The sequence below is a fragment of the Corvus hawaiiensis genome, chromosome Z (genome assembly GCF_020740725.1).
Source record: "Corvus hawaiiensis isolate bCorHaw1 chromosome Z, bCorHaw1.pri.cur, whole genome shotgun sequence".
Lineage (NCBI taxonomy): Eukaryota > Metazoa > Chordata > Aves > Passeriformes > Corvidae > Corvus > Corvus hawaiiensis.
This window is the reverse complement of record NC_063255.1, coordinates 23,539,903-23,566,066: the sequence shown is the minus strand read 5'-3', so window position 1 is coordinate 23,566,066 and position 26,164 is coordinate 23,539,903. Positions and strand designations below refer to the sequence as shown.

The following is a 26,164-nucleotide window of genomic DNA, read 5'->3' as shown; positions in this document are numbered from 1 at the left end:
ACAACCTAACTCTAGATTTTTTACCAGTTTTCATGTTTGCATTTGATCTTGCAGAGCCCTTTGATGGGACAAATACTGCTAGAGCTGTACATGAGAAACAGAAGTTTGATATGATCAGAGTTGAATTTGCACAGGTAAAAAGTACATCTCATGTAATTTTTCTGGTCACTTTGTTTTTCAAGATAGTTATACAAATGCTAGTCATTAAACCTGCCTGTTTTATGCTTTTTATTATAAGTAATAAAAAGGTGTGTTTTTAAAAAAATTGTGGAAAATCATTTCATAAGAGTATTCATTAATGTCTGCCGTTAAACTTCAGGAATACACTGAAATGGGTACTCGAAATAGTAAAAAACTCTCTTAGATTTTCTTGTGTGTGTAAAATTCTAACAGTGGTTAATAGCTTTAAAATTACGTCTTCATTCATTGTTTATTCCTACATGAATTTGACTGGTAATAGATAATGTTTTATACTTTTTACTATCCCTTTTTTTAATAAATATCACCACCAAAATAATGGGGGTTTTCTGATTTTTGATAACTTATTTAAATAGGTACTTTTCTTTAGGGAGACCACATTCATAATTTTAGAATATGAGTAGATCAAACAGGAACTTCCACTGTTCAAGTCAGAGGAGGAAAAGACACTTTGAAACAAGGAAAAATTTAGACCTTAGTTAAACATCCTTTTTCTGAAAATACTTGCTACCAACTCTCTTTTATGCTTGTCTCCTATCATAGGCATTGCACTGGAATTGCAACTCAAATTCTTGTTTTCTGAGATCTCTGACTATTTGTAATGTAGTTATGACTAGGGATTAGTACATAGAACTGGCTTCCAGCTTTAACCAGTTAAGACTCCCCTATTAAGCTGTCCGTGAAAGTTCACGTTTACTCCAGTTACTCAAGTCTTCAGGTATCTTGAAGGCTTCTCCAGCAAAAAGTAATTCAATGCCAGATACTTGTAATAGAGCAAATGCTGTAAGAGATACTTTAGTCAAAAAAGGATAACATTTTCTTTGTAATTCTGCTCAGAAATGTTTGTTATTCTTTTTTTTAACCATGTTAGCATACAAAATACTGAATGTTTCACATACTTTTACATAAAATAGTTGATTTTGTGAATCTGCTAAAGTCACGTTTACAAAGTGGTTTAGGCTCTCACTGCACTGTGAAATCAGAGTGATCTTCTCTTTTCAGAGTTTTCAGTTAACAAAATTTGTTTCAAATCTCTGTGCTTTTCTTAAAAATGCAAAAGCACATGTTTGATCCTAGCTGTCTGGAAACAATATATGAGAGTGATAGAGTCCTGAAAAAATGTCCTTTCTACCAGGTACTGTAAGAATGACAGTTGCTCTAAAAGTGCAAGTACTTTTTAATATCTTGCATTTTGGGTACCTTTTGGATTTTACTTCCCTTAAAAAATCCCAAAAACAAATGAACCAAAAAAAAAAATCTTCACCCACAAACTTTCTTTTCAAGAAGGGGAAAAATATCAACCTTAATTTTGTGGAGCTGTGATGCTTGTTGCTTACAAGAGTATTTAAGTTTTAATGGCAAACATTATATAGCTGCTTTTTAAGAACCTTGTGGTTTTTTTCCTCAGGCTTGGCGGTTATTACGAGACAAGAAAGACCTGAACTGTATATTACCTTTAAAAGCAGCCAAACAGAAAAGATAACCAGCTTCTTTCGTTTTCCCTTTTTTTTTTGGATCCTGCTGAAGTAAAGAACAGTGTCAAAATCAGGAGGCACTTACCCCACGGTTTTTACAACCTGTTTTTCTCTGTAAACTTTTGTTAAGGAAATGTTTATAAGGATGGGGCATATTTTATTATCAGTATTTGTTAATACAGCTGTTCATTCAAAGATATGTTTTCTGAAAATGTTTGCGTTGTTGACTTCTAGAAGAAACTCAGAGCAAACAACAAAAATACATCTATTTTAAGGAAAGTATGGGGATATATGGACTTGCTTCTTGCGTGATCTGTGTAACCATTAATTTAGTCAGATTTAACCATGAAACAGACATTCAAAGTTAAATCATGTGCAAATCTGACTACATCCTTAAGACACTGTGCACTACCAACTTCTTGATGAACAGGGAGCCTGTGCTTTACATCTGCTTAATTGCAGTAAGCACTTCTGTTCAAGTTAGCACTTTCCAGTTTTATTTCACTTTTACTTGGAATAACAAGCAACTGTTTATGAAAATCAAGATAGATTATGGTTGGTAGTATTCTGAATGTCAAGAACTATAATCTAAACTGGAATTTTCAAGCAACAGTTGTACTAGGAAGAAGTTGAAATAAAAAAACTCGATTCAATGCACATAAATGCTTCACATGCACACAGAGTAGGCAGGAAAATTTTTAGTGCTTCCTTTTACATATCTGAAGTAGTAGTAATGTCTGTTTTGGAGAAAAAGACCAAATCAAAATCAAAACACCTCACATCAGTGCTAAAATAAGGTGGGTTTCTCATTTGATTTTGTGTAAATGTTTGTAAATTGGTCAGCCACTGTAAATTGAATCTAAATAAGTAATATTGAAAATGATAGCTCTTCCAAAAAAATTGCAAACCTTCTCTTAGACCTCTGATAGCACAATTTGTGTCTCTCATATATTTGTTATTGAAGACCAATCAATTTTTAAGACTGTATTTACCACTGATGTCGAATTCGTACTTCCATTTTTTTAAGTTTAATATTTTATATGGTGTCCAGTGAAATAAAGTTTATATATGGAAGATACGGGTTATTTTTCCAATTTTTGTTATTTTGTACCGCATATTTAAAATATTTCCTATAATTAAGTAGAATAGGAAATGCCCCAAAAGGGAAGACCCATGTTGCAATTCACCAAGATCTATCATGGCTATTCTGCAGTACATCTGTGAATAGGCAAAAGTTTAATTTATTACATTCTTTAACAAGATTGTGAAAACCCTTATAACTGTAAAATAACAAGCATTGTTACTTCTTATGCAAACTTTCAAGATCTAATTTATTTAGAAATTCTAGGTACTGTAAACTATATGCCTGATGTGAGATTACTTCCTACACACTTCATCATGATCTAGTCTATGTAGAATTTTGATTTGTTTCTGCAATTGACTCTTCTTCTGCAATTTAAACAGTCTTTCAGTTTTAGTATGACTCTAGCAGTCCACTGAAATGTTCTTCCTCCATGCATATGTTCACCTTCACTGCCCTTCCTCTGTAGGATGGTATTCTTGGTGTCAGTGAAACATCCACTTTGATTCACTTCATGTAAAACTGAACCACAAGATTTTAGGACAGAATGGTCTCTGGATTCAGAGATGCTCTACAAGCTCTACGTAGATTTGGGGGAGAGGGGTTGTTGGCTATATCTTCTTTAAAAATGTATTGGTTATGTCTGTGTCTAGAAAATTTAAAACTTTCCTGACCTAGGATAAGTAAGAAGGGACATAAATGTTTAAAGCTGGTAAAAATATTTTTTAAGTGAGCTGAATGTGAGGAACAAAACTTAATAAAAGGCATAAAACTTTCTTATGAGTTTGCATTGTATCACCTAATGTGTTAACATTTCTTACACCTTAAATTAATACTTCATGTTTGAAACCATTTCTTCCTAACTGATTTTAAAAAGTTAGTTTGAAAAATAATGGTATCTCTGAGCTACTCTGTAAAAATTGCCCTACCAATTCAGTGCTATTTTTAATACAAGTTAAGGTCTGTAACCACAACAGTCTCTTTCAAAAGGATCCTTCTGTAGTTTTTTTCCTCAAGTTTATGTCCCTCTGATAAGCCATGTCTATAATCAGAAATTCTAGATGGTTGTTTTCCCCAGTTTTTTTGGAACAAGCCTGTTTATGGTGTATTTGTTAAATAGCTGGCTGCAACTTTGGTCAGAAAACTTCAGCTATAATACCACAAAATAAGTGGCTTGGGGAGAGTGGGTAGGAGCTGGACCTTAACTTTGGATTCAGTTCTGCGTAGTCTGAAGTTGTTAGAGGTTTAATGACCTGGGTTTTCATCTACTCTGGGCAAGTATCTAGAGGGAAAAATTCACTAATGGCTATCATAAATTTTACTGTTAGGGTGAAGTTACCACCTTTCCTCAGCTTCAAAATAAAAACCTTTACCTACTTGGCATACACCCTAGCAGGAATAGTTTTTTCTGAGAGCTCTTTGGTAGAAGGTTTTTCACAACTGACCAAGGTTTCAGTGTGTGTACAAGATGCTCTCTTCTCTGGGATTTGTTACTGCCTTGAAATAAAACTGCTTTAGTTCAGCTCTTTTATTTATATATTTTTAAATTATTATTCTTGACTACTCTTTGGCATTGGGTTTGCTTGTCTTTTCTCACCTCATGTGTCAGAAACCACTAGTGTCTTCTCCAGGATTTTAAGAACTCTCTTTAGTCCTTCAGGAGTGCTTTTAATTAACAGGCTCAGAGGTGCACAGTAGGACCAAACGTTGGCAAGAGCTTCACATTTGGTGACAGTAATGCAGAACTGGCATAGGCTATATACTGTGAAACTTAAAGTTTCTCTTCTAGCTCTTGCTCTCACTTGTCCTGAAATGTGAATGTGTAAGTGAACTTTCTGTACCTTACGTATGTTGACAGTATGAGGCATTATTTTTTTAAAAATCCCTTACAAAGAAATCAATATAAATCAATTTTAAAACTCACATTACAGGGTGAGATGGTTATTGGGAGAAATGGGCAGCAATGATAAAAGGATGTAGAATGATTTGTAGAAAACATGAAGTTAGCATTTGTGAATAAATTACATTTGTGAATCCCAAACATTATTTGGAACATAGTGCTTTACTTGAACTTGGGTTACTGGACTCAATTCACAGTATATTTGATGTTAAATTTAAGTCCATCATAGAATGTCACTCTTGATTTATTGTACTGTACTTGCTACGGGTTGTCTTGTATTTTGTTGTTTATTTTTGTCTGCCTTGTTCTCTGTAATCCTTGCGCGTTCAGATAAAAATATTTCCCTGGATTTTACTGAGTATGATTCTTGTAGGAAGAGCATGAAAGAATATGTGATTTTGGTCCATTTACAGGTCAAATTAACTTGTGAGAAGTACAGATGGTTGCCTTTCTCTTGCTGTGCTGAAGACTGAATCAAAACTTGTGCAATGTATGTTTCATATATAAGCATTTCTAGAAGACTTGTAATGCTCTTGCCTTCCACATGAAATGTAAGGAAGAGTACTTCATATTCTTTACATTTTGCTGTGTACACTGTCTATGCTCATGATGGGAAATACACTTTTCAAAAAAAATTACATTGTCACTTTGTAAATTGTGTATGGCACTGCGTCGGTCAAGAGAGCAGAAAGGTTTTACCTGTACATGCTGTTTTGAAATGTCAGGAGAATTTTAATTTAGCATGCAGAAGCAGTTTGTAGTCAGAAGTATGTGGCTGGGTGTTTCTATACTTACAGCACAAGGAAGAGTTTGCTGATTTGTTTATTTGTTTGAAGAATGACAAAAAAACCTAGGGGCATTAGAGTTATACTGTGCATACAGTCATTTATACTTGAGATATCTTCAAAGTTCTTTATTGAGAATCAGGGGTTTAGTGCTTCTCCTCCTCTTCTAGAAATTTTTTTTTTTTAAGTAAAGTCTTTAACTTGACTACTACAGATTGGAAATATTTCTGTTTTGTCTGGGAAAAGCACTGCATTTTGTGTAAAATGCAGAATAATAAAGGGTAAATGTGGCTTAATCTAAACTCTTCATGGTAGTATAGTTTGTCTTTCCTTTAAACTATAATTGGTTCAAGTCCGCTCAAATAGGAAGTTTAAAATGTCCTGTGATTTAACACATTGACAGATTGAGGGTTTAAATACATTCCTTGTGCATGGTTAAATACCACAGTGCATCTGATACATCTTACAGAACAATATTAATAATTCAATGTGTTTGTTGGAGGCTCATCCACTAGTTATTGTATTTGACCTTTCCAGCTTGAGCTTGAGGCACTCTGGGTGTGCAGAACTTGTGAAATGCACCTTCTCTTGGGGCCACAGGAAAACTCTCCTTCTGCTTCATCCATACCATCCACCCCAAATTTGCTAGAGGTGACTGGGGGAAGGTCTGCTTGGCCCCCTTCCTCCCTGCTGCTGCCTGTCCTGTCGCCTGTACAAGCAGCTCTGGCAGTGGCAGCAGGCGAAGGGGGCGAGCAGCTGGAGAGATGGCCATGGGGCCACGTGTCCTGGCACCGGGTTGGTGCTAGGAGCCAGGGTAGGAAGAGCAGCGACTCTGCGCTGTAACTTTGCTGCCTTCTATTTAAAGACTGTCCTGAGTCAGGAGAAGTGAGTGTTACTGGGGATGACAGTTGCTTCAGGCAGCCCTGGGGAGGACAGGGTTGGGGGTAAACATCACCGGCGACGGCCTGAGCAGGGAAGGGAATGGAGGGGTCCCACAGCACTGGGTGCGACAGGGCATCTGAGACCTCATCCTTCATAGGAGATGAAGAAGAAGAGGAAGAAGAGGAGGAGGAGGAGGAGGAAGAAGAGGAGGAGGAGGAGGAGGCTGTGGACCCAGAGGAAGCAGAGGAGCTGACTAATAGGTATGTGTCCCCAGGGACTCAGAGCTCCACAGTGGGAGCTGGCAGCTCCACCCCAAAGCATCATCCCCCAGGAGGTGCCAGGATTGGAGTCCCATGCTGGTTTAGTGGCTTTTCCCCCTTCCCTTACCCAACTGCTGCAGATAAAAAAATGGGGGTGTTAGAGGGCTGTAATATTTTTTTCATATGAGTATGGCTGTAATTAAGTTTTGTGTGGTAAGCACCTACCCTGAGTTCCCTGAAAGCTTTTCTATTTAAAGATCCTGTGATGTGCCAGCTCAAGTGGCATCTCCTTCCACTCCTCCCTCTCTGGCTGACTCTTTGTCACATATGGATCTTAAATGCTCTGCAGATTTGCTTGTCAGGGAGAAAATGCTCAAAGATTATAATGGTGCATTAAAATTTGTTCCTTTTTACGGCCCTTTATTCCTTCCCACTTGTCCCTCCCTCTTCAGTTTTTTTCTTTCCTAAAAAAGGAAAAACTTGTACGTGCCTGCTATTGCTGATCATGGTTTGTATGGCCGATTTTTGTGGTGGAATGGGAAATATTCTATCCCTCTGATCTTTTTTTTCTTATTTTTTAGTAGTTTTCTTAATAACTTCCACAGAAACAGTTTACTGTCCTACTATTGCTCTCCTACCATTAGGAATATAACAAGCAAGGCTGTGGCCCAGTGCCCTGCCCAGTGGTCCTGCGCAGGATGTGGAGGCGTCTGCAACCTGATCCATGCAGACAGACTCTGGCTGTGCCAGCGCCATTGGTTTCATAAAGAAACCACGAGGCCTGAGAGTCCCCTGGCACATACCAAGTCTCAAGATTTCTTCCTTGTCTTGAGTAGACCCCATCAGTTTTAAGTGGATATTGCAGGAAGAACCTAAGATGTTAATGTTGTTAGCTTAAGGTTTTTCCAGAAACCCATTTTTTAAGAAGTGCGTCTCACAGTTCTTAATACCTCAGTGCTGTGAAGCCATCCACGTTTACCCTCACTCTGTGTGTATCACAGTTCAAAGTGCTTTCTGACACTGCTGATGGTCACTGGAGGAAAAAGATGGCAGAAGCGGGGTGGGGGGCTCTGTGCAGTCTAACCCACCCAAAGTGCTTCAAGAACAGAAGCCAAATGGGTAAATGCATCCTATGACTGCAGGAAAACCTTCCCGCAAGGGAAGTAGAGAGCTAGTTTTCCACAATGGGGGCACAGCCTGGTGTGTAATGCTGCTTTATTCCCAAGGGATGTTTGGCTTTTCAGTCCTGTGCTGGCAGAGAGGGATTGCATGCCAATAAACACTGCTTGCACATTGCTGTAACCCTGCAAGAAAACCAGCTGAAGTCTGTGGAGTGGAGCTGCTCACTGCAGACAGCTAAAACACAATTGACTAGATAATTTTTAATGGAATCTGCAATTAAATGGCTAATAATAAAACTCAAATTGCAAAACACAAGTAGGAATTGCTAAAAATGGAGGGAAATCTATGTAGCCTCACAGTTATTTACTACTTGTGCTGAGAGGATGACTTCTCCATGGGTGCCTGTTAGCAGCTCCTCACAGCTGGGTGGATCTTGCTTCTGGCTGGCAGCCTCCGCAATGCAAACTTGAGCATTGCATCTCAGCACTTACTTAAATCACAGCAAACATTCCCTTTACCTCCCAATTATATTAACACAGCAGAGCTTATCCTTAACTGTCTTACTAATAAACAGGTCAGAGTCTACCAGACAGGTTTTTAACTGCTATGCTAAGTGGTAACTGAGCATATTTAAGCTGATTCGTTTAATTAGGTTAAAGGAGATGTAAAATTTCAGGTTTGGCACAAATGTGGTGACTGCACCAAGCACTCAGCAACAGCTTAGAAAAGTTAAATAAAACTGACTCTTTAATTGCTTAGATGTTGTCACAAATACCAGCAGGGTTGTTGAGCTTCAGGCCTCCTCCTGTGGTGAATGCCTGGGCAGAGCTCCTGGCAAGAACAGGCAGGTTGAGCCCCTGGGACATACCTACTCAAGCTGTGAGTTAATTGTGTTGACAAACAGGTTTTCAAGCCCCATTGCAGAACATATTTTTTTGAGTGCATGGGCTTTGAAAACGTATCTTAGAGGAAGTGTAACTAATATGCAAACTGAAGGCAGCTTGTCGTGGACCCTGCTGTCATCAACTTATTTTTAACAACCCCAAGTTCTCTTTTGCTTCTGCTTTTCTCCTTTGGATGCAGTTGAGCAGCACCTGGTTGTGCAAATCAGTGGGAAAGTCCCCACTGGCTCCTATTTCCACCTTTCAAGCACATTAAATAGCCTCATACCTATTTTATATGAGAGTCATGCAGCAAGATGACTGCCCCAAGGTCAGGAAGCACCTCTGTGAAACAAGAAGAGCCCTGGTGTTTCTCTGAGACACTGGCCCCTGAGCTCTGACCAAACCGCTCTGCTTCCACACTGCGCAGCAGCTGCAACAAATAAAATCCCAAAAACTGCAGCAGAACTTACGTTACAACTTGTCCCAAAATTACAAGGCATGCATGTAAAAGGCAGAAGAGTTTGGGTTTAATGTCTTTATTACCCTTATTAATGCAATGTTTAAATAATTTGGTTTCCTATAATTGTTTTTTGTATAAATAATGAAACTAACATGCAGCATCAGAACCTATTAAAAAGGTGGGATAAGGGCTTCGTATCCTTGTCAGCATAAAACCCCCACTGATCTGTATAGGACCCATACAGTATTTTCTTGCCTTTGGGCATTTTACTATCTGGGATAGATGATCGTGGCAGATGACTTCTGTTCCTAGCTCCATGTATCCAATTAATCACCTAAAAAGGGAAAATATTTTTAAAGTGCGTACTGTGTTCTTTAAAGCAAACATGAGTATGAAGTTAACAGTTCTAATTTTTGTGTTGGTAATGGTGAAAATTAAGTCTAACAATAGTAAAGTTGTTTACCATTTAACTGGTTTACATACCCACTGGAGTATCTGTATCTCTAACAAATGTATGATGGGTGAGCTGTTCTGACACAGTTCTGTCTTTCAGACCATTCTCAGCTGATTTCCTTCTACAGTGGCAAGGTCTCTAGATGTGTCTTTGTGCAGGTTTTACATAAAAAAGGCTCTGCAGCTAATTTAAGTGTTTCCAGACAGCTTGTTTGCCTGGAATAGGTAAGGGTTCATTTTATCTGCTCATTTAGTGGTTACCTATAACCAGTAGGTGGGGAGAAAAATGGGGAGAAAGTCCTTGAGTCCTTGAGTTTTTTCTTTAATGAAGCAGTCATTCCACAAGATCAGAGGTATGTAAGCTCTAGAGACAAGTCTACTTTAGAATGATTGATGAAAATGGGTGTAAAGGGAAGCACAGTGGAGAAGGCATCTTCCTGCTATATGGGGGATGGTGCAGCATCTAGGAGAGCAAAAGACTGGAATGATAGCAAAAGGATGGTGAGAAGAAAGGGGTGGGGAGTACTGGGGATTTCTCATCCAAAAAAAGTTACCATACCCTACCCAAAGCAGAGAAAGACATGGGGAAATGGTGTGTTATTTTAGATACCTCTAGATGAGGCAGTGCCTGACTTGGGCCAGGGTGGAATGGGCTGGCAGGGCTGTTTTCTGCCACCTAGAGCAGGAGCATGAGCAGGGAAGGCGAGAGAGGTGGAAGTGGGGCTGTGCAGGCCATTTCAAGCATGTCAGGGCAGAGGCTTGAGCAAAAGGTAGCTGAGAGCAGGTGAATGGGGCAGAATGCTGAGGTGGGGGCATTGCAGAGAGGAGGGGTGCAGCCGGCCCCCACTTGCTCCTGCAGTTGGGCACTCCATGTTGTGTTTCTCTTAACCCTTTTGGATAAAACCAACTGAGTCCTTAATAAAGACCTATATTGCAGTAGAGCTCTAAAATAACACTCAGATGTCAAGAAGTTCCCCATTGGGTCTCACCAGTGATTAAATAACTGTGTAAAGGAAGTGTTCCATCCAGACTGAAGTGTTTGCTACCTGTGCTCCCTCTACAACATAGTGGAGAATCCAGAATGCAGGAGCATGGCAGACCTCTGGGGCATGGAAGTGCTGTGGTTTCTCAAGCAGCATCTGATCCTGCAAATGGCAATGCCACTACGACATACCATGACCTGGTGTCTGGAAAACAGACTAGCACTGCAGCAGGTTGTGTCCCTTCGTATGAGATGGAACAAATCGTGTGAGACTGGCCCAGGTCCTGGCTCCCAGTTACTCATAGTAAAAACCAGCTTTGTAGATGGACAAGCAGCTGTCTTATGCATTTAGATAATAGTTCCTTTGAATTTGGACAGATGCATGAGCCACTCTGTTGCCACAAGAGGAACCATTAACACTGAAAGAAGTTAATAGTAGCTTATCAAGTGGAAGGCTGGGTTTGAAATAGTGTCTTTCTGTAGCTCCCCATTCTCTTAGCCTGATGAGCTATAGCCCTGGGAAATGCAGGACAACAGGCAGAGACCTTGCTGAGCATCCTGATTGCTGTAGGGGAAAAGGGGCACCATGGTAAAGGCAGAAACTACAGATACGTACAGAATAAAAACACAAGCACAGAAAAGTGTTTCCTTCAGTTGGGAAGACAAGCTGGCCAATACCAATTTGCACCACTCCTTTACTGTGACGGAAGTAGGAGCTTTCAGAAAATGGTATCTTGTCAGTGCAGACTACGGATGTAGGTTGACATCTTGGTCATTTCAGCTTGTGAGGAATTATGCAGCAAACAGCTACATATTTTTATGATACCAGCAGTGGCAAGGTATGATACGAAGAGGATAAGGAGAGGCTGGGGAGAATTTTAGAAAACTGATAGGCTGGCTACCTCTATTTGTCATAGTAGTGGACAGGTGGATAGACCCCACTCACTGTGTGAACACAACAGCTTCAACAGCTGGGGAGGTGAAAACTCTTCCCTCATATGATACAAAAAAGAAACATCTGTCCAGCCTGCCAGGCTGGACTAGAAACCTGAAATCCCAGTGGACACAGCACAGAAGTCACAGGGCTGTGACAAGCAGGAGGAGGCAGTAAGAAAAATCTGGGTTTGCGCTATTATGGCAGGAGGCATAAAACTGGTTGGCAGTGTCTCCAAGAATAATAAAAGGTTTAAGTCAATGTCCTAGAAGTGAAATAACAAGCTGACAATATACATGCCAACAGGAATGGATGGCAAATGTCTACATGGAAAAAAGACAGCACTGGCTTTTGCCCTGGATGTCAGTGGCTTCATATCTACATTTACTATCTGAAAGACTGCAAACATCTTTCTGCAATAGGAGACACTTCCTCTGACAAGAGAGGGGTCTTTCAGCTACTACTGTGCAGCTTGTAAACAGTTCACAAAAGGGCAGCATTTGGAAGTGTGTCGGAAATAAATGTTTGAGTTCCATGCCTCTCATTCCGGTCTTAAAAGTATAAAAGCACTGTCTCATCACACTGTAGAGGAATATGAACTGTGACAAGTTTGTGACCATGAAAATGAGACAATGATGCAAATAATTCAAGCTTTTTGCATAGGCAGGGCTAGGGCAACCTGTTCGTATTCATTAATATCAGCTCAAGTGGGAGTGCTGCTCGTTCCGCATGAAGATTTATTTAATAGCACCAAGTAGTGCAGAAAAAATAGGTTTAAATATATGAGAGTTATTTAGAAGTTGAAAAATGTAAAAAAGAAATAAATTAGTCATCTGTTATTGTGGCCTTAAATAACTGAAATTTTCCTTAGTACTATTGTTATTGATTTTTCTTTTTTTTTTAAATTTAATTTTATTTTGCCATGTCCAAGTAAACTTAATGCCAACTGGCAAAGGAAAAGGTAAGAGAAAAATTGGTATAGATGTGTTTTGCTGTACCTCTTTCTCCAACCTGTAAGTTTTCACCTATGGAGCTAGAGAGTACTACACCAAGGCAGATAATCAGCTGTACATCCTGGGGCTTGTATCTGTTTGAGGGCTGGGTTTGACAGGGACAGGAGGGGATTGGCTAACATGCAATTATTTAGTACTGCACTGTCACACATGCTTTGGATTGTAGGCCTTCAAGCTGTCCTGCTAGTCACCAACTCCAGGCCAGGCCCATCACCACAACTGGGTTTAAGCCCCATCACTGGAGTTTGATACTGTGTTGTCCCACCACGGCCTGGTCAGGCTATTGTCCCACAGGGTGACTTCAGTCTTCAGTTAGCACCGAGGACATCAGAGATGATCTGTGCCTCAGTCTGCACATACCTGAGCATGGACCAGCCCAGCACAGCCCTTCTTTTTCTGGGCTCTGGGAAGCAAATTCATGGAAAGGTAAGGGCAACACTGCCAGTAGCAGGATTATGTTTCTGTTTCTGTTAGGTACTGAGCAGTTTCACCAAGTGTCCTTTACAAAAAACTTACAGTCCAGAGAGTTTGCTTGATGAAGTGGTTATGACTTTCCACAGGATTTCTTCTCCTTCTTCAAAGACCTCTGCCTTCTGACTGATGCGTGGCACCCTCTGGTGCCATGCCACCTGCTCCTCAGGGGTGTCCCCGTGCCTCTGCAGCCTGCAGTTATCTCCGGCACCTGGGTGGTGCTGGGCCACAGCCTCTGGCAGTTGGTCAGATGGGTTCTGCTTCTCTGGTCCCTGGTCAGTAGCTAGATTTCTTCACTTTAGCTGAAATGCTTTATGCTAATCAAGGGGAAAGTGACCCTTCCCTCTGTTCAGTGGAAGCAGGATGTTGTATATCCATAGATGTGTGTTCTTCCACGGGCGTGACAGAGACTTCACTGATTCTGCTCTACTGAAGGCTATGGCTTGTCCAATAGATACTCTGCCTTTCTTTCCATCAGCTACAAATTTCCATAAATGAACTACTGTCTACTCAGGAAATATTGGGGTTGAGTTTTGATCACCTTTTCTGTGGTTTTTTTTGATAAATATTGCAACCCTAAAAATACTAAATGCTCTACACATTTTCTTTTAATTGCTTTCGCTAATCTTTACACTCTTAATTTGAAGACTTTGAAGAATTTGAAGTTTTCTAAAACTTCTCAGAAAAGCTTTTATCTAGCATTTTTACTTTTTTAGCTGAGAAATTTGGTTGCAGCATATGATAGTGTATTGATTACACATCATAAGGTTTAAAACTAGCTTTATGAAACACTGCAGCTTCATTTGGGGAGATGTCAGTATATTTTAGTGTTGAATGTATTCTAAATTACTTTGTTAAATATCTAGAGTGCTTAGAGGATGAAACATACGAGAAGACAGTAACAAACTAGTGGATAGACACTGCTGCTTTGAGCATTGTATAATCATTCACACTTGCGCAAAGCAAGTGTGGGTGCTATTAAAACACTGACAGTATCTTTGAAGTGTTTAATGAAAGGTTTAATTTATACTGTGAGATAAACACACCCTGGAGAATAGCCCCAGAATCAGCTCAATCTCACACAGGCAAAACAAGGTCAGATGAAAGACTGTTCTTCCTGCATTGTCAAGATCATTTAAACACCTCGCCTTCATTGAACTAACCTTGCAACATGCACTTTTACACAAATACATCTAAAATATAGTTGTGAGATGAAATATGACTTTTCTTATGCTTGTACTTCAAAATTTATGCTTATGCAGTATTTTTACAACTTTGAAAACTATTTTTGCTTTAATGAAAAAGTTCGACATTTTCCTGCAATAATTTAATTTGTTGTGTGTTTTTACAGCTTTTTTTGTTATTTCTTCTTTTGTTTGTAGTTTAAAAGACCTTATCCAAAGTGAAGATGTGAAACCCAAGCTGCAGTACATCATGACTAACCCTTCCTTTTCTATGGTAACATGCCAAAGTGAAGACAGTGGAATAACCTGGGAAACCAACTCGAGCAGATGTTCTACTCCCTGGACCTCAGAAACTAGTACAGCTTCTGATCTTTACAGTATGGAAAGTTCACCAGTAGGTTCTCCTCCAGGAAAAGTTATCTTTATAATGGATGAAGGCAAGATTGTTCGGAAAAGGACACGCAAATCTTCAAACAGGGTGCCGATGGCTACAAGACAGAAGGGAGGCCAGAGCAATAAAAAACGTGACTCTTCTGGAATGCAGAGGCAAGAACCAAGAACTGTTCTAGGAGATGTGCAGGCCTCCATGTTGAATGTAGAGCAGGTGGAAGCACAAGACACAGATGAGGAAATGTTGGACAACAAAGAAGATCTAGAGAATATCGCAGAAGAGCCCGTAAAACGTGCTCCAATAAGATCAATATTTAGGGAGAGCAGACTGAGGAAAGTTGGTCCAATTCTTGGAGGACCAGTACAAGCTAGAATCCAGCTCTTCAACTCAATTTTTGGAGGGACTGGGCCAGCCCCTGAAACACTGGAGAAAAACAGAAGCCGGAGAAGTAGCTCAGCTTCAGGAGATTCTGAAAAGTTCCTTGAAACATCAGTAAAAGAAAGGCTGCAGAAGTTCGGTTCACTCTCAGAAGCAACACATCCGAAACATTTTCAGGGAGCAAGAAGTAAAATTCTTGAAACACCTTCTGAGAGAAGAAGGAAACAAAGACAACAACTCACAGAAGAAGCAAATCAAAGCTTTTCTTCACCAGCACCACCTCTTGAAAAACAGCTTACTAAGAAAAATTACATTTCATCTGAAAATACTGAATCTTATAAAATTAAAGAATCAACTCTTCAACATGAAGAAAGAAAAGACAGACAACCTCTTTTGGAGACTCCAAATCAGGTTTCAGGACACTTGCTGAAGAATGAAGAAGAAGCCAGGAAGCAGCAAAGTCATTCACCTGTGGCCAAAACATCAATAACAGAGTCAACAACCTCCACGTCACTCAAGTCTGATGAGAAACAAGTGCTGCTTCCCTCAGCTGAAAACGCAAACAAGAAGCCAGACCAACCCCTGCTGACAGCATCAGATCATCTGGATGAAGTGAAGAAGCAGGAAGTTCAGCCCATTTCTGCATCACAGTCTGTTTCAGCAGATTTTGTTAATGAACTAGATAGACCACGCTCCCAGCATATTTTGCCTACAGAATCCGCATCAGAACATCCTGAGAGGGAAACAGAGAAGCCTTACTTACCTGATGATCCATCAGCTAAATCCAGATATTCCACTCTAACTGAAATAAGACAGGAAGATACTATTCCTCAGTCATCAGAAACTCCACAATCTGAGTCTGAACATGAGCTTTTAAGATATTCTGGAAATGAAACAGAGAAGCAAGAAACCAAGTGTCCATCATCAACAAGTGCACTGCCAGAGTCAGAGAGTTCAGGTCCAATGTATTCAGCTGAAAGAGAAGAGGGTCAAAAGATCCCACCCTCAGAAACTCAAAGTGTTCATTTGGATAACCAAACAAAGTCTGAACAATACTTTTCCCTTCACGAAACAGATAAGCAAGGAATTAAATTTAAACCACCAATTCCTGAGAATATAGATTCCAAATATTTCAGCATTTCATATCCTACTCATACAGAAACAGAAGAAACACAGAAAACTTCAGCTATAAATAAAGCAGTAGATTTCGATCACTCTGATTTTTCCATTGAAGAAAACAAACAAGCAGAAGGTGGGCAAATGAAGATGGAACATCCAGACCTCTCATATTCCAACGAAGAAACTGGAGAATCAGAGACAACACAGATGGAGACAGAGCATCTGGAATTCTCTTCTCCCAATGAAGAAACAGAGGAATTGAAGGGTGAACAGATGGAGATGGAGCATCCAGACTTCTCCTTTTCCAGGGAAGAAATAGAGGAACCAGGAAGTGCACAGCTAGAGACAGAACTTCCACATTTCTCATATTCCAAGGAAGAAACAGAGGGATCAGAGAGTGCAATACTGGATACAGACTATCCAGAATTGCTTTTTTCCGTAAAAGAAACTGAGAAATTAGGGACATCACAACTGGAGACAGAACATCCAGAATTTTCTTCCAAGGAAGAAACAAAAGAACGAGAGCATGCACAGCTGGAGATGGAGCATCCAGACTTTTCTTTTTCCAGGGAAGAAATGGAAGAATCAGATAGTGTACAGCTGGAGACAGAGCATTCAGATCTATCATATTCCAGAGAAGAAATGGTGGAATCAGAGAGTGCACAGCTGGAGATGGGTCATCCAGACTCTTGTTTTTCTAGGGAAGAAGTGGAGGAATTGCAAAGTGCACAGCTGGAGACAGAGCACTCAGATCTATCATATTCCACAGAAGAAATGGTGGAATCAGAGAGTGCACAGCTGGAGATGGATCATCCAGACTCTTGTTTTTCTAGGGAAGAAGTGGAAGAACTGCAAAGTGCACAGCTGGAGACAGAGCACTCAGATCTATCATATTCCAGAGAAGAAATGGTGGAATCGGAGAGTGCACAGCTGGAGATGGGTCATCCAGACTCTTCTTTTTCTAGGGGAGAAGTGGAGAAATTGCAAAGTGCACAGCTGGAGACAGAGCACTCAGATCTATCATATTCCAGAGAAGAAATGGTGGAATCAGAGAGTGCACAGCTGGAGATGGGTCATCCAGAATCTTCTTTAACCAAGGAAGTAGTCAAGGAAATGCAAAGTGCACAGCTGGAAATGGATCGTGTTTTGCTTTCCATGGAAGAAACAGAAAACCAAGCATTCAGTTCTTTTGAACTGGAACAGTCTGAAGAAGATAAACAAGAAGAAAAAGAAGAGCTTGCAGTGGTACATTCAGATTTATCATCTTTGATGGAGGAAGCAGAGAAAGAAAACAGTACAGAAATCCAGTTGGCACATTCAGATATATTTGATTCCACCGGAAGGGCTGAGACACAACAAACAGGGTATCTGGAAACAGCATTTTCAGATTTACCATATTCCATGAATAAAACAAAGGAGCAAGAACTGTCACAAAGTGACAAAAGAGAACAGCCACAGCAGGATTCACAGTCTGGAGGTAAGCTGGATTCCTCTGCCATGGCAATGCAAGGAGAAACTACTCGGCTGCAGTCAGAGCATCCAGTTTGGCCACATTCTACCAGAAAAGAACAGGAACGTAAAACTTCACAACTGAAGGTGGAACAGCCAGAGACAACATCTTCCACTGGCAAAACAGAACATCAAAAATTGCAACCAAAGCTGGAACAAACTGATTCACTGTATTCCCACGGAGAAATGGTACAAGAAGCTGTACAAAGAAACGTAGAAGGTCCAGAGCCATCATGTTTCACTAGTGAAGCAGAGCAACACGAAAATATACAAGTAGTTTCAGAAAAGAAGGATTTATCATTTATCACTGGAGAAGTCATGCAAAAAGGAGTGGAGTCAGAAACTTTGGGGTCACAACTGATTGACAGAGCAAAGCCCTGGGAAATGCCACAAATGGAGCAGGAGCAGTCTTTTCCTTCCTGTTCCACTGCTGGTACTCAGCAACAGGAAACACCACCACTGACCGTGCCCCAGCCAGATGTTTCATGGTCCTTTGGCAGAATGGAACAAGATACAGTACAAAGAGAGGTGAAACAGCAGGAAACAGATCGACAAGAAGCTGTGCAAATGGAAACAGAGTATTCAGATATTTCAGAAAGCCTGGGTAAAGAGGAGTCACAGGTTATAGACCAAATTAATTTGGCACAAATAGCTCGACCAGGGTTAGTGCATCCATCTTTGCCATATTCCTTCAGTAAACAAATGGAAGAAGAAATGCAAACAGAGACAGCATATCCAGAAAAAACATTTTATGTAAGTTCAGAAACAGAGAAGGAAATCATACAATACAAATCACAGCAACAAGAAATAGTACATCCAGAGCTAGAGCAAACATTTTTGCCTTCTTCCAGTGAAAAAGAAGCTCCACTGGAAATGGAAATAACTTCAGAATATTCAGATTTGACATGTTCCTCTCATAATCAAGAAAAAATGTTGAAAACCCCAACCTTACCACTCCATTTGAAGCAACGAACCACTGAACAAGTAATGATGGAACATCCAGCTTTTTCATGTGACAGTGGTGAATCAAAACAAGGTGACATTGTAGAACAGGAGTCAGGACATCCAGAGCTCTCATACTCCATGGGAGAAACTCAGCAAAAATCAGAACATTTGGATTCACAAGGAAGCCTGAGTGAAGCAGCACAAGATAAAAGTATGGAAGTAGAATCTCAATACCCAAATCTGTCATGTTCTGATGTCCAAGGAAACCTGCAAGAAACTCCACAAATGGATTCAAAATATTCAGATTTATCATTTTCCTTTGGTGAAGGCAAAGAACAATCAACTCCAAAGTTTGAGTCTAAACATCAAGAATTGCCTAAAGTAGCTAGAAAAAGAGCTTCTCCAGCAACTGCACAAATAGAGTCAAAACATCCAGAAATTGCACCGTGGGAAATGATGCATCCTGATTTGTCACATTCCACTGGTGAGACAAGCCAGGAAGAAGTAGCACCATTGGATCAAAAACACAGAAAACTTTCTTTTGGCAGAGAAAAACAGCAGAAAGCCACAAAGCAGCAGTTAGAGCAAGAAAAGTTACCACATCCTCCTGATAACATAGAACATAGAACTTTAGAACGTACCCAGGAGGGCTTGGAACAACCAGATTTATCATTTTCCATTGATAGCCCAGATGATGAAATTACACCACCAGAGGCAGAGCATACTGGTGTGGTATCTCCTCTGGACAACACAGAAGTACAACGAAGAGTACATCAGGAAACAGAGCAAACTTATCCCTTTGGACAAATGGAAGAGGTAACAGTTCAGCCAGAAGAGGAATTTTCACATTTGTCACCTTCTGTGGGTACAGCAGAGGAAATAGAAATGGCAGAACCGGGGCAGGGACATCCTGATCTGCCTTACTCTGTTTTCAAAGTTGAAGGGCTACAAACATCACAGCTGAAATCTGAACACCCTGGTCTAGCACGTTCCCTCAGCAAGGTGCAGGAAACAATCCAGCTGGGATTGGAAGAGCCAGGTGCATTGTATAGTCATAACAAAACGGAGCAACTCCCACCTGCACAGCTGGAGCCAGGCTATGCAAGCTGGGCACCCCTGGCCACGGAAGTGGGGAAACAAGGGAGAGAGCACACAACTGTGGAATGCTCTAAAAACGAACTGTCTGTCTGCAGAGCAGAGCATCCACAAGCTGCAAAGGAGAAACAAAGAGCTCCGGATACACCATCCCAGAGTGGAGAAATGGAGCAAAGAGAAATGCTAAAAGCAGAGGCAAAGCATCCTGATTTATTGCATTCCATTGACAAAGAAAAGCCACAAGGAACTGCACAACCAGTATTAGAAAAATCAGATCTGTCATCTTGGCCTGGCACAACAGAGAAAGGACAAACTGCTGAAGAGGAGAAGGCAGGCTTCTTGCATTCTTTCAAAAAAGCTGCACAAGGCGAGAAAGCACGGACAGAATTGGGACATTCAGAATTATGTCATTCTCTTAGTGAGGCAGAACAAGAAACTTTAAATGCAAAATCACACCATTCGGATTTATCTGCTGGCAGACTAGAACACCATGAAATCATACAGCCAGAGGCAGAAATAATGGATTTATCATGTTCAATTGGTGAAACACAGCAAACTCAAATTGCTGATGAGGATTTGGAGTGCCTGGATTTATTTCATTCCACTGGCACAGTGCAGCAAGAAAAGATTCAACCAGAGAAAGAACAGACAAATGAGTTTTCATCCTCTCTCAGTAAAGCAGAACAATGGAAAGATGCACAAATGCAGGCAGAACACCCTGAGCTGCAGTGCTCTATGGAGGAAACAGAAGGACTGCAAAAATCCCAAGCAAAATCACAATATGCAGATTTGTCCTTCTCTGTTGGCACAGCAGAACCTCATAAAACAACACAGCCAGAGTTGAAAGAACAGAGTTTGTTGCATTCATTTGTCAAAACAAAGCCATCATGGGCTGCCCTACCAGAGTCTGAACATTCAAATGTCATGGAGGCCACGGGCAAAGTACTGCACATGGATTTGTCCTCTTCTGTTAGTGAAGAAAAACAAAGTGCACAGCTGGAGGTTAAACAGGAGAGGGGAACCTATACATTACAGCCAGAGGAAATAGTACAACTAAAATTGAAACAACCAGTGTTTTCAAGTCCTCGTGGCATGGAACAGCAACGAAATACATTCCCAGTGGAAGGGGAATTCCCAAACTTCTTCTATTCCTCTGGCAAAACACAAAAACAGGACACTGCACAAGCAGAGTTCACGCCTTCTGATTTTTTGTATTCCACAGGAAAATCAGAGCAGTTGCAACCAGAACAGCTGAATTCAAAACATCCAGATTTGTCATACTCTCTTGGCAAAGCAGAGACTCACGGAATAAAGCCACTAGATTTATCATACTCCTATGGCAAGGCAGAGCAACCACAGACTGCCCAGCTGGAGCATGCAGAGATACCATATTTCACTGGTGAAACAAAGTGGAGGGATGGGGTCCAACTTGAACAGCCATGTGTTAGTCTGCAGTCCTCTGAGGTTGAAACAGAGCAGCCAGAAACACCTTCTGTATCACATACCTTTGTCAGGACCGAGGAGCAGGGAACTGCACAACCAGCCTTCAAACAATCAGATTTATTAAGTCCTATTGACAAAGCAGAAAAGCATGAAATGCCCCCACTGAGAGCAGGACATTCACAGAAGCGAGACACTGGTGTTCCTTCATCTTTAAGTGCTCAGCTGGAAAGTGAACAACAAAATTTATCATTTTCCACTGAGGAAGCAGACAGCCACAAAATTCAACCATATTCATCTCTTACTGAACAAACAGTGTCTGTACCTTTGGGTGCTTCACACACTGTTTCTGAAATAAGCCCTGAAGGAAGTCCAAAATCTTCACCTCTAACTGGAGGCTCATCCCCCAAACATTTAGAAACATCTTACTCCCGCTGTAAAACAGAGCACTCAGAAACTGCCCAGCCTGAGCCAGGATCCTTTTTTGCAAGAAAAGCAGAGAATACAGAAAGTCTTCTATGTTTGCCTGTAGCTGCAGAGTCTGAGGTTGAATGTGAAATTTTGGCTGAAGCTGAGAGAGAACAGACTCCACATTACTTTCACACAGCTATACAATTGGAATCTGAACAACTAAATTTATCATATTCTACAGATAAGACAGACACTCTAGAAAGTCAAGATTACTTGACTGTACCTTCAAAACTGCAGTCTAAACCTTCAGTTCCATTTTATTCAGCTGACGAAACATGTCAGCAAGAAGTTCCACCTTATTCAAAACCAGTCTCTGAATACTTGGTTCCCACACGGTCCCTTGCTGAACAAGAAAAGCAAAGTATGCAGCCACTTATTACCCAGCCCATACAATCAGAGTGTGAAGATGTAATTCCACCACACAATGAAAAACAACTGCAAAAAATTCAGCTCAGTTCACCTGAAACAGCAAGCTTGATGACAGTGCACTTGGAGAGTATGTCTCGAGTGCAAGACCAAGACCAGCTAGAATCTCGTTTGTTGGACACCATATATTTGTCTCCAGACCAGCTAAGAAGTTCCCCCAAATTCACTACCGAGCAATATGAACAAGAAATGCAACCCGATGTACAGACAGTGCCAAGGTCAGTGACCACAGAGTCAAAGGTGACCGGTGTAGCAGACCAGCAAGCAGTGTCATCAGAGTCATCTCAATCTTTTCATAAATTTCCAGGAAAGTCAGAACTTGAAAAGTCAGTATCAGTGGCTTTCACTGATGATGAAGAGAAACAAAATACCCCACCATCTTTCTCTGATGTAGCAGACATGCTTGGAAAGCAATCTAGCAAAGCTTCAGGCCTTTATACTGAAGGAGGGCATAGATGTGAAATGCAATGTTTTGAAGACCAAAAGCATATAACCTTGGAGCATCTGGGAGCAGTTTCATCAGACCTTGTTCATGAAACTGTGACACACAAAACTCAGCATTATTCTGGTGACTGGGGCAGCCCTTCTTCAGCAGAGATTAAGTCCCTTAGCTCCAGTTCTGAAGAAAAGCAGAAACCAGATACTCCATCTTTTGGGCTGGCTAGCTGGCTGGTAGAAGAGGTGAAAGCTCGCTCAGCTAGTCCAATAGGGGCTGTGGATACAGACTCACAAGGAATTCAGCTTTCTCCAAATGAAGCTTCTGATTTTGGATCAAAACAATTCCCAGCTGGAAGTGATACAGAACTTACAGTTCATGGGACTACAGAGACTAAGAGACATAGAGTTTCTGAATCAGCGTCAAATAAATTTCCTCCCAGGAAGTCCTCAGACACTAGTCCCAAAACACAAAGGTATGATTTACCATCTCTGGTAGGGGATAATCAAGGTCCAGATAAACTTCTGGACCATGAAACTAGTACTTCAATCCCGACAAAAATTGAAGCAATGCAACACCTGGAGGTAGGAAAAATGTCTGAAGTGCCTGAACATTACCTGAGAGAAGAGGAAAAAATGCAACATGCAAGTGCTGTAGAAGACAGTCAGCATACTCCAGAGACTACTGAACAAAAAGACCTATTTAATATCATTTCAGAAGGTTATGAAATACTCAATATTCACGCACCTACACATATGTCTTCTGTTGATCAAGAAGAAAGTAAACACATGCCTGATAAATTAGAATACTTGGAAACAAATACTTCATTTAGAAGAAAATTAGGTGATGATGGCCAGACAGCCCTAAGTTCTGGAAGAACCACAGAAATTTCAGAAAGCTCAGTATTGGGAAAGACTGAAACCCATGAACTAATAGAATCAGTCAAAAAGGATGATATTGAGGAAACTGGAGAAACTCAACAAGAAAACCTCCTGTTGCCAGAAAACAATAATTATGCAATGCTGGATCCTAATAATGGTACTGCTGATATGGATTATTTTGAAAAATACACATTGATTGATGATAAATCCCCAATTCAGCCACAATTTGAAAGACAAATTTCATTGTCTCCTGTGACAGAAGATCCTAATGAATCAATGGAAGAAGCCAAATCTTTTAAAGAAAGTACTGAGGTAGATACTTCGGAAGAGTTTTCCTTGCTTGAGGACCTGGATGAAGTCTTTTATGGTACCATAAAAGGAGAAAGCAAAACACAGTTCTATGCAGAGGCTTCAAGACCTTTACCACTGCAGAAATCAATTGATTCTAGCAGTAAAAGCTTTACAAATGTAGAAGAAGAACAGAAGTCACCAGGGACCCCACTCTTTGATTCAGAAGGAGGAGTGCTAGAACGATCTCTCTTGTTCCCTACCACTGTTGCTGCAGTTAACCCAGAGCTTTTAGAGGAGCCACCTGCTCTGTCATTTTTATACAAGGACCTCTATGCGGAAGCAGTAGGAGAAAAGACAAAGGATGAGACTCCCTCTGATGAAGAAAGTGGTAATTCTAATGCGTCTTTCCCTAGTAGAAATTCAGACACAGATGATGGAACTGGAATGTATTTTGAAAAATACATTCTTAAAGATGAAATTCCAAGTAAGGCCATAGGGCCTCAAAAAGATCAGATACCAGAAGATGAATCCTTTAGTGGAGGAATTTTGGTTTGGAGTTCAGAGAACAAGCAGGAGCAGGGATTTGGTGATTTTCCTGAGGTTCTGTCAGAAAGAGGTGTTATGGAGAGAGACAAAATTCAGGTTGACAGCAACATTCAAGCAACAATTTGCAAGCCAATGCATGCCATTCCTTTTGGAAGCAAAACAGTTCTTTCAGGTGTAAGAACTGATACCACTGAACAAAGAGAAGAAGAAAATGTATCAGTAGAAACAACTGAAGAGTTTCCAGAGCAGTCAAGTCAACAAGCATACACTCAACGAGTGGATTATCAGGGAGCCATGTATCAAGAAGCTGGCACTAAGCAGGAAGAACGGCAAGATATAACAGCAGTTCCTCAAATGGAAAAGTACGTTCCGTATGTCAGGGCTCCCACTGAAGACAGTGCAGATGATCAGTATACTCAGGAACATCTGTCCTGTGTCCCTACCATTCAGCAAACAGAGAATCCAGACTTGCAAATAGAGGAGCAGCACCCTGATGTGTATGAGGATCTTGCTGAGTCAATGGACTATGATGTGATTACACAAGAAGAGCTTTTGCAAGATGAAATATCATCTCAATTTACACACGAGGAGCTATTATTTGAAGACAGGGACTCCTTTGATCATGCTGCTGATAGTTATGAATTTGTTAATGAGCCAGAACAAAGAATACCTGTTGAGCTTGAAGATTCAGGCTTTGTGGTGATGTATCCTGAAAAATCAGCAATGAACATTCCTCAAGTTGAAAGCCCACAAAGAGAACTGAAGAAAGCACAAGCAGACACTTACTGTTACCACTGCAAATGCCCAATATCTGCTATTGACAAGCTTTTTGGAGAGCATAAAGACCATGAAGTCACAACACTAGATGATGCTGCAACCAAGATGAAGGTAAGAATTAATCCAGGTAAGAAAAGGAGCTACTAAGGCTAATTTTTTCAGTCCTCTTGCATTGTCAAGGGCAGAGGCTTCAAAGAGCAGTCCAGACGCCAAGTTGCAGTATCTATAAAATACAAACTATTCCTAAACACCTGTTAGAGATCTTGAAGGGAGACTATCTTACTAACATATTCTCTGGAGTCCCAGGCTTGCCAAGCTGGTGTTTTAATTTATTCAGAAGCTTGAATGGCCTTGTTTATACGTAGTTGTTACCAGACTTTTCATCTTTCAGTCCTCTTATCTGTGTAAGTTTGTTCTGGTTTTGATAGGTAGGGGGAGAAATGGGAAGAACGTTGTTTCTATGAAAATAAAACTTGAGTAACAGCAGCTCACTTCACTTGACAAGGTATAGAAGCCTCCATATGTGGAGACCAGTATCACCATAAAGTGTTCCCTGTCTCACCTACATGCGTTGGTTGCTGGGAGGTGTTAGACAAATTACACTGCACAGTTTTGTGTAAGTGCCAACCTGTTTTCTGTTCCATTCATTTTCATCTGCAAGACAGCCTTAAACTGGAGAGGGATGTTTAACAAGAGCATGTACTGACAGGACAATGGGGAATGTCTTTAAATTGAAAGGGGGCAGGTTTTTGTTAGACATACGGAAAAAAATTCTTCACTGTGAGGGTGGTGCGACAGTGGAACAGGTTGTCCAGAGAAGTTGTGGATGCCCCACCACTGGAAGTGTTCAAGGCCAGGCTGGATGGGGCTCTGAGCAACCTGGTCTAATGGAATGTGTCCCTGCCCATGGCAAGGAAATTGGAACTACATGGTCTTTAAGGCTCCTTCCAACCCAAATCATTGTGATCTGTGCTAATAGCGTTGTAGTGTCAGCACAGGTAGGAGTTTATGAAGTCTTACTTCTTGCCACTATCTCTAAGCTGCTCCCTCTTAAAAGACAGATAAAATGCCCTCCATTTTGGTAGGCTAGTCCATTGCTACCAATACTAGTGAAAATGCTTTTTCTATGGAAGCTATTTTCATTAAAGTGAAGTTCTACTTGTGAAAACAACATGAGTGTGATAGCTCACTTCTCCCATATCAGATCTGTTCCTGTACAAGTGAACATATCATACAGGTGTTCCTTTCTTGGTTACCAGCTATTTACTCTCATCGCAGTAAATGTGAGGTGAAAGGTGACAGTCTTGGCAACAAATGAAAGGTTGAAAAAGGTCTCTTTCTTGGCACATTTTCATTTGAAAGAAATACAGATTTT

General features: G+C 40.7%; 2 protein-coding genes across 6 annotated transcripts in view; both read left to right on the top strand.

Moving 5' to 3' along the window:
* The window catches only part of TENT2 (terminal nucleotidyltransferase 2), a 44,230-nt gene extending 38,489 nt beyond the window's left edge, over positions 1-5,741 (top strand). For all 3 annotated transcript variants that reach the window (XM_048291223.1, XM_048291221.1, XM_048291224.1), the window contains 2 exons: positions 55-134; positions 1,607-5,741. In XM_048291223.1, the coding sequence (XP_048147180.1) occupies positions 55-134; positions 1,607-1,681 (155 nt within the window). In that variant the 3' untranslated portion in view covers positions 1,682-5,741. The remainder of the gene's footprint in view (positions 1-54; positions 135-1,606) is intronic.
* A 105-nt stretch (positions 5,742-5,846) lies between these two features.
* The window catches only part of CMYA5 (cardiomyopathy associated 5), a 47,269-nt gene continuing 26,951 nt past the window's right edge, over positions 5,847-26,164 (top strand). Inside the window, exons 1-2 of one of the 3 annotated variants that reach the window (XM_048292200.1) lie at positions 5,847-6,581; positions 14,283-24,900. In XM_048292200.1, the coding sequence (XP_048148157.1) occupies positions 6,421-6,581; positions 14,283-24,900 (10,779 nt within the window). In that variant the 5' untranslated portion in view covers positions 5,847-6,420. The remainder of the gene's footprint in view (positions 6,582-14,282; positions 24,901-26,164) is intronic. The other 2 variants (XR_007201027.1, XM_048292199.1) reach the window with 2 other exon arrangements.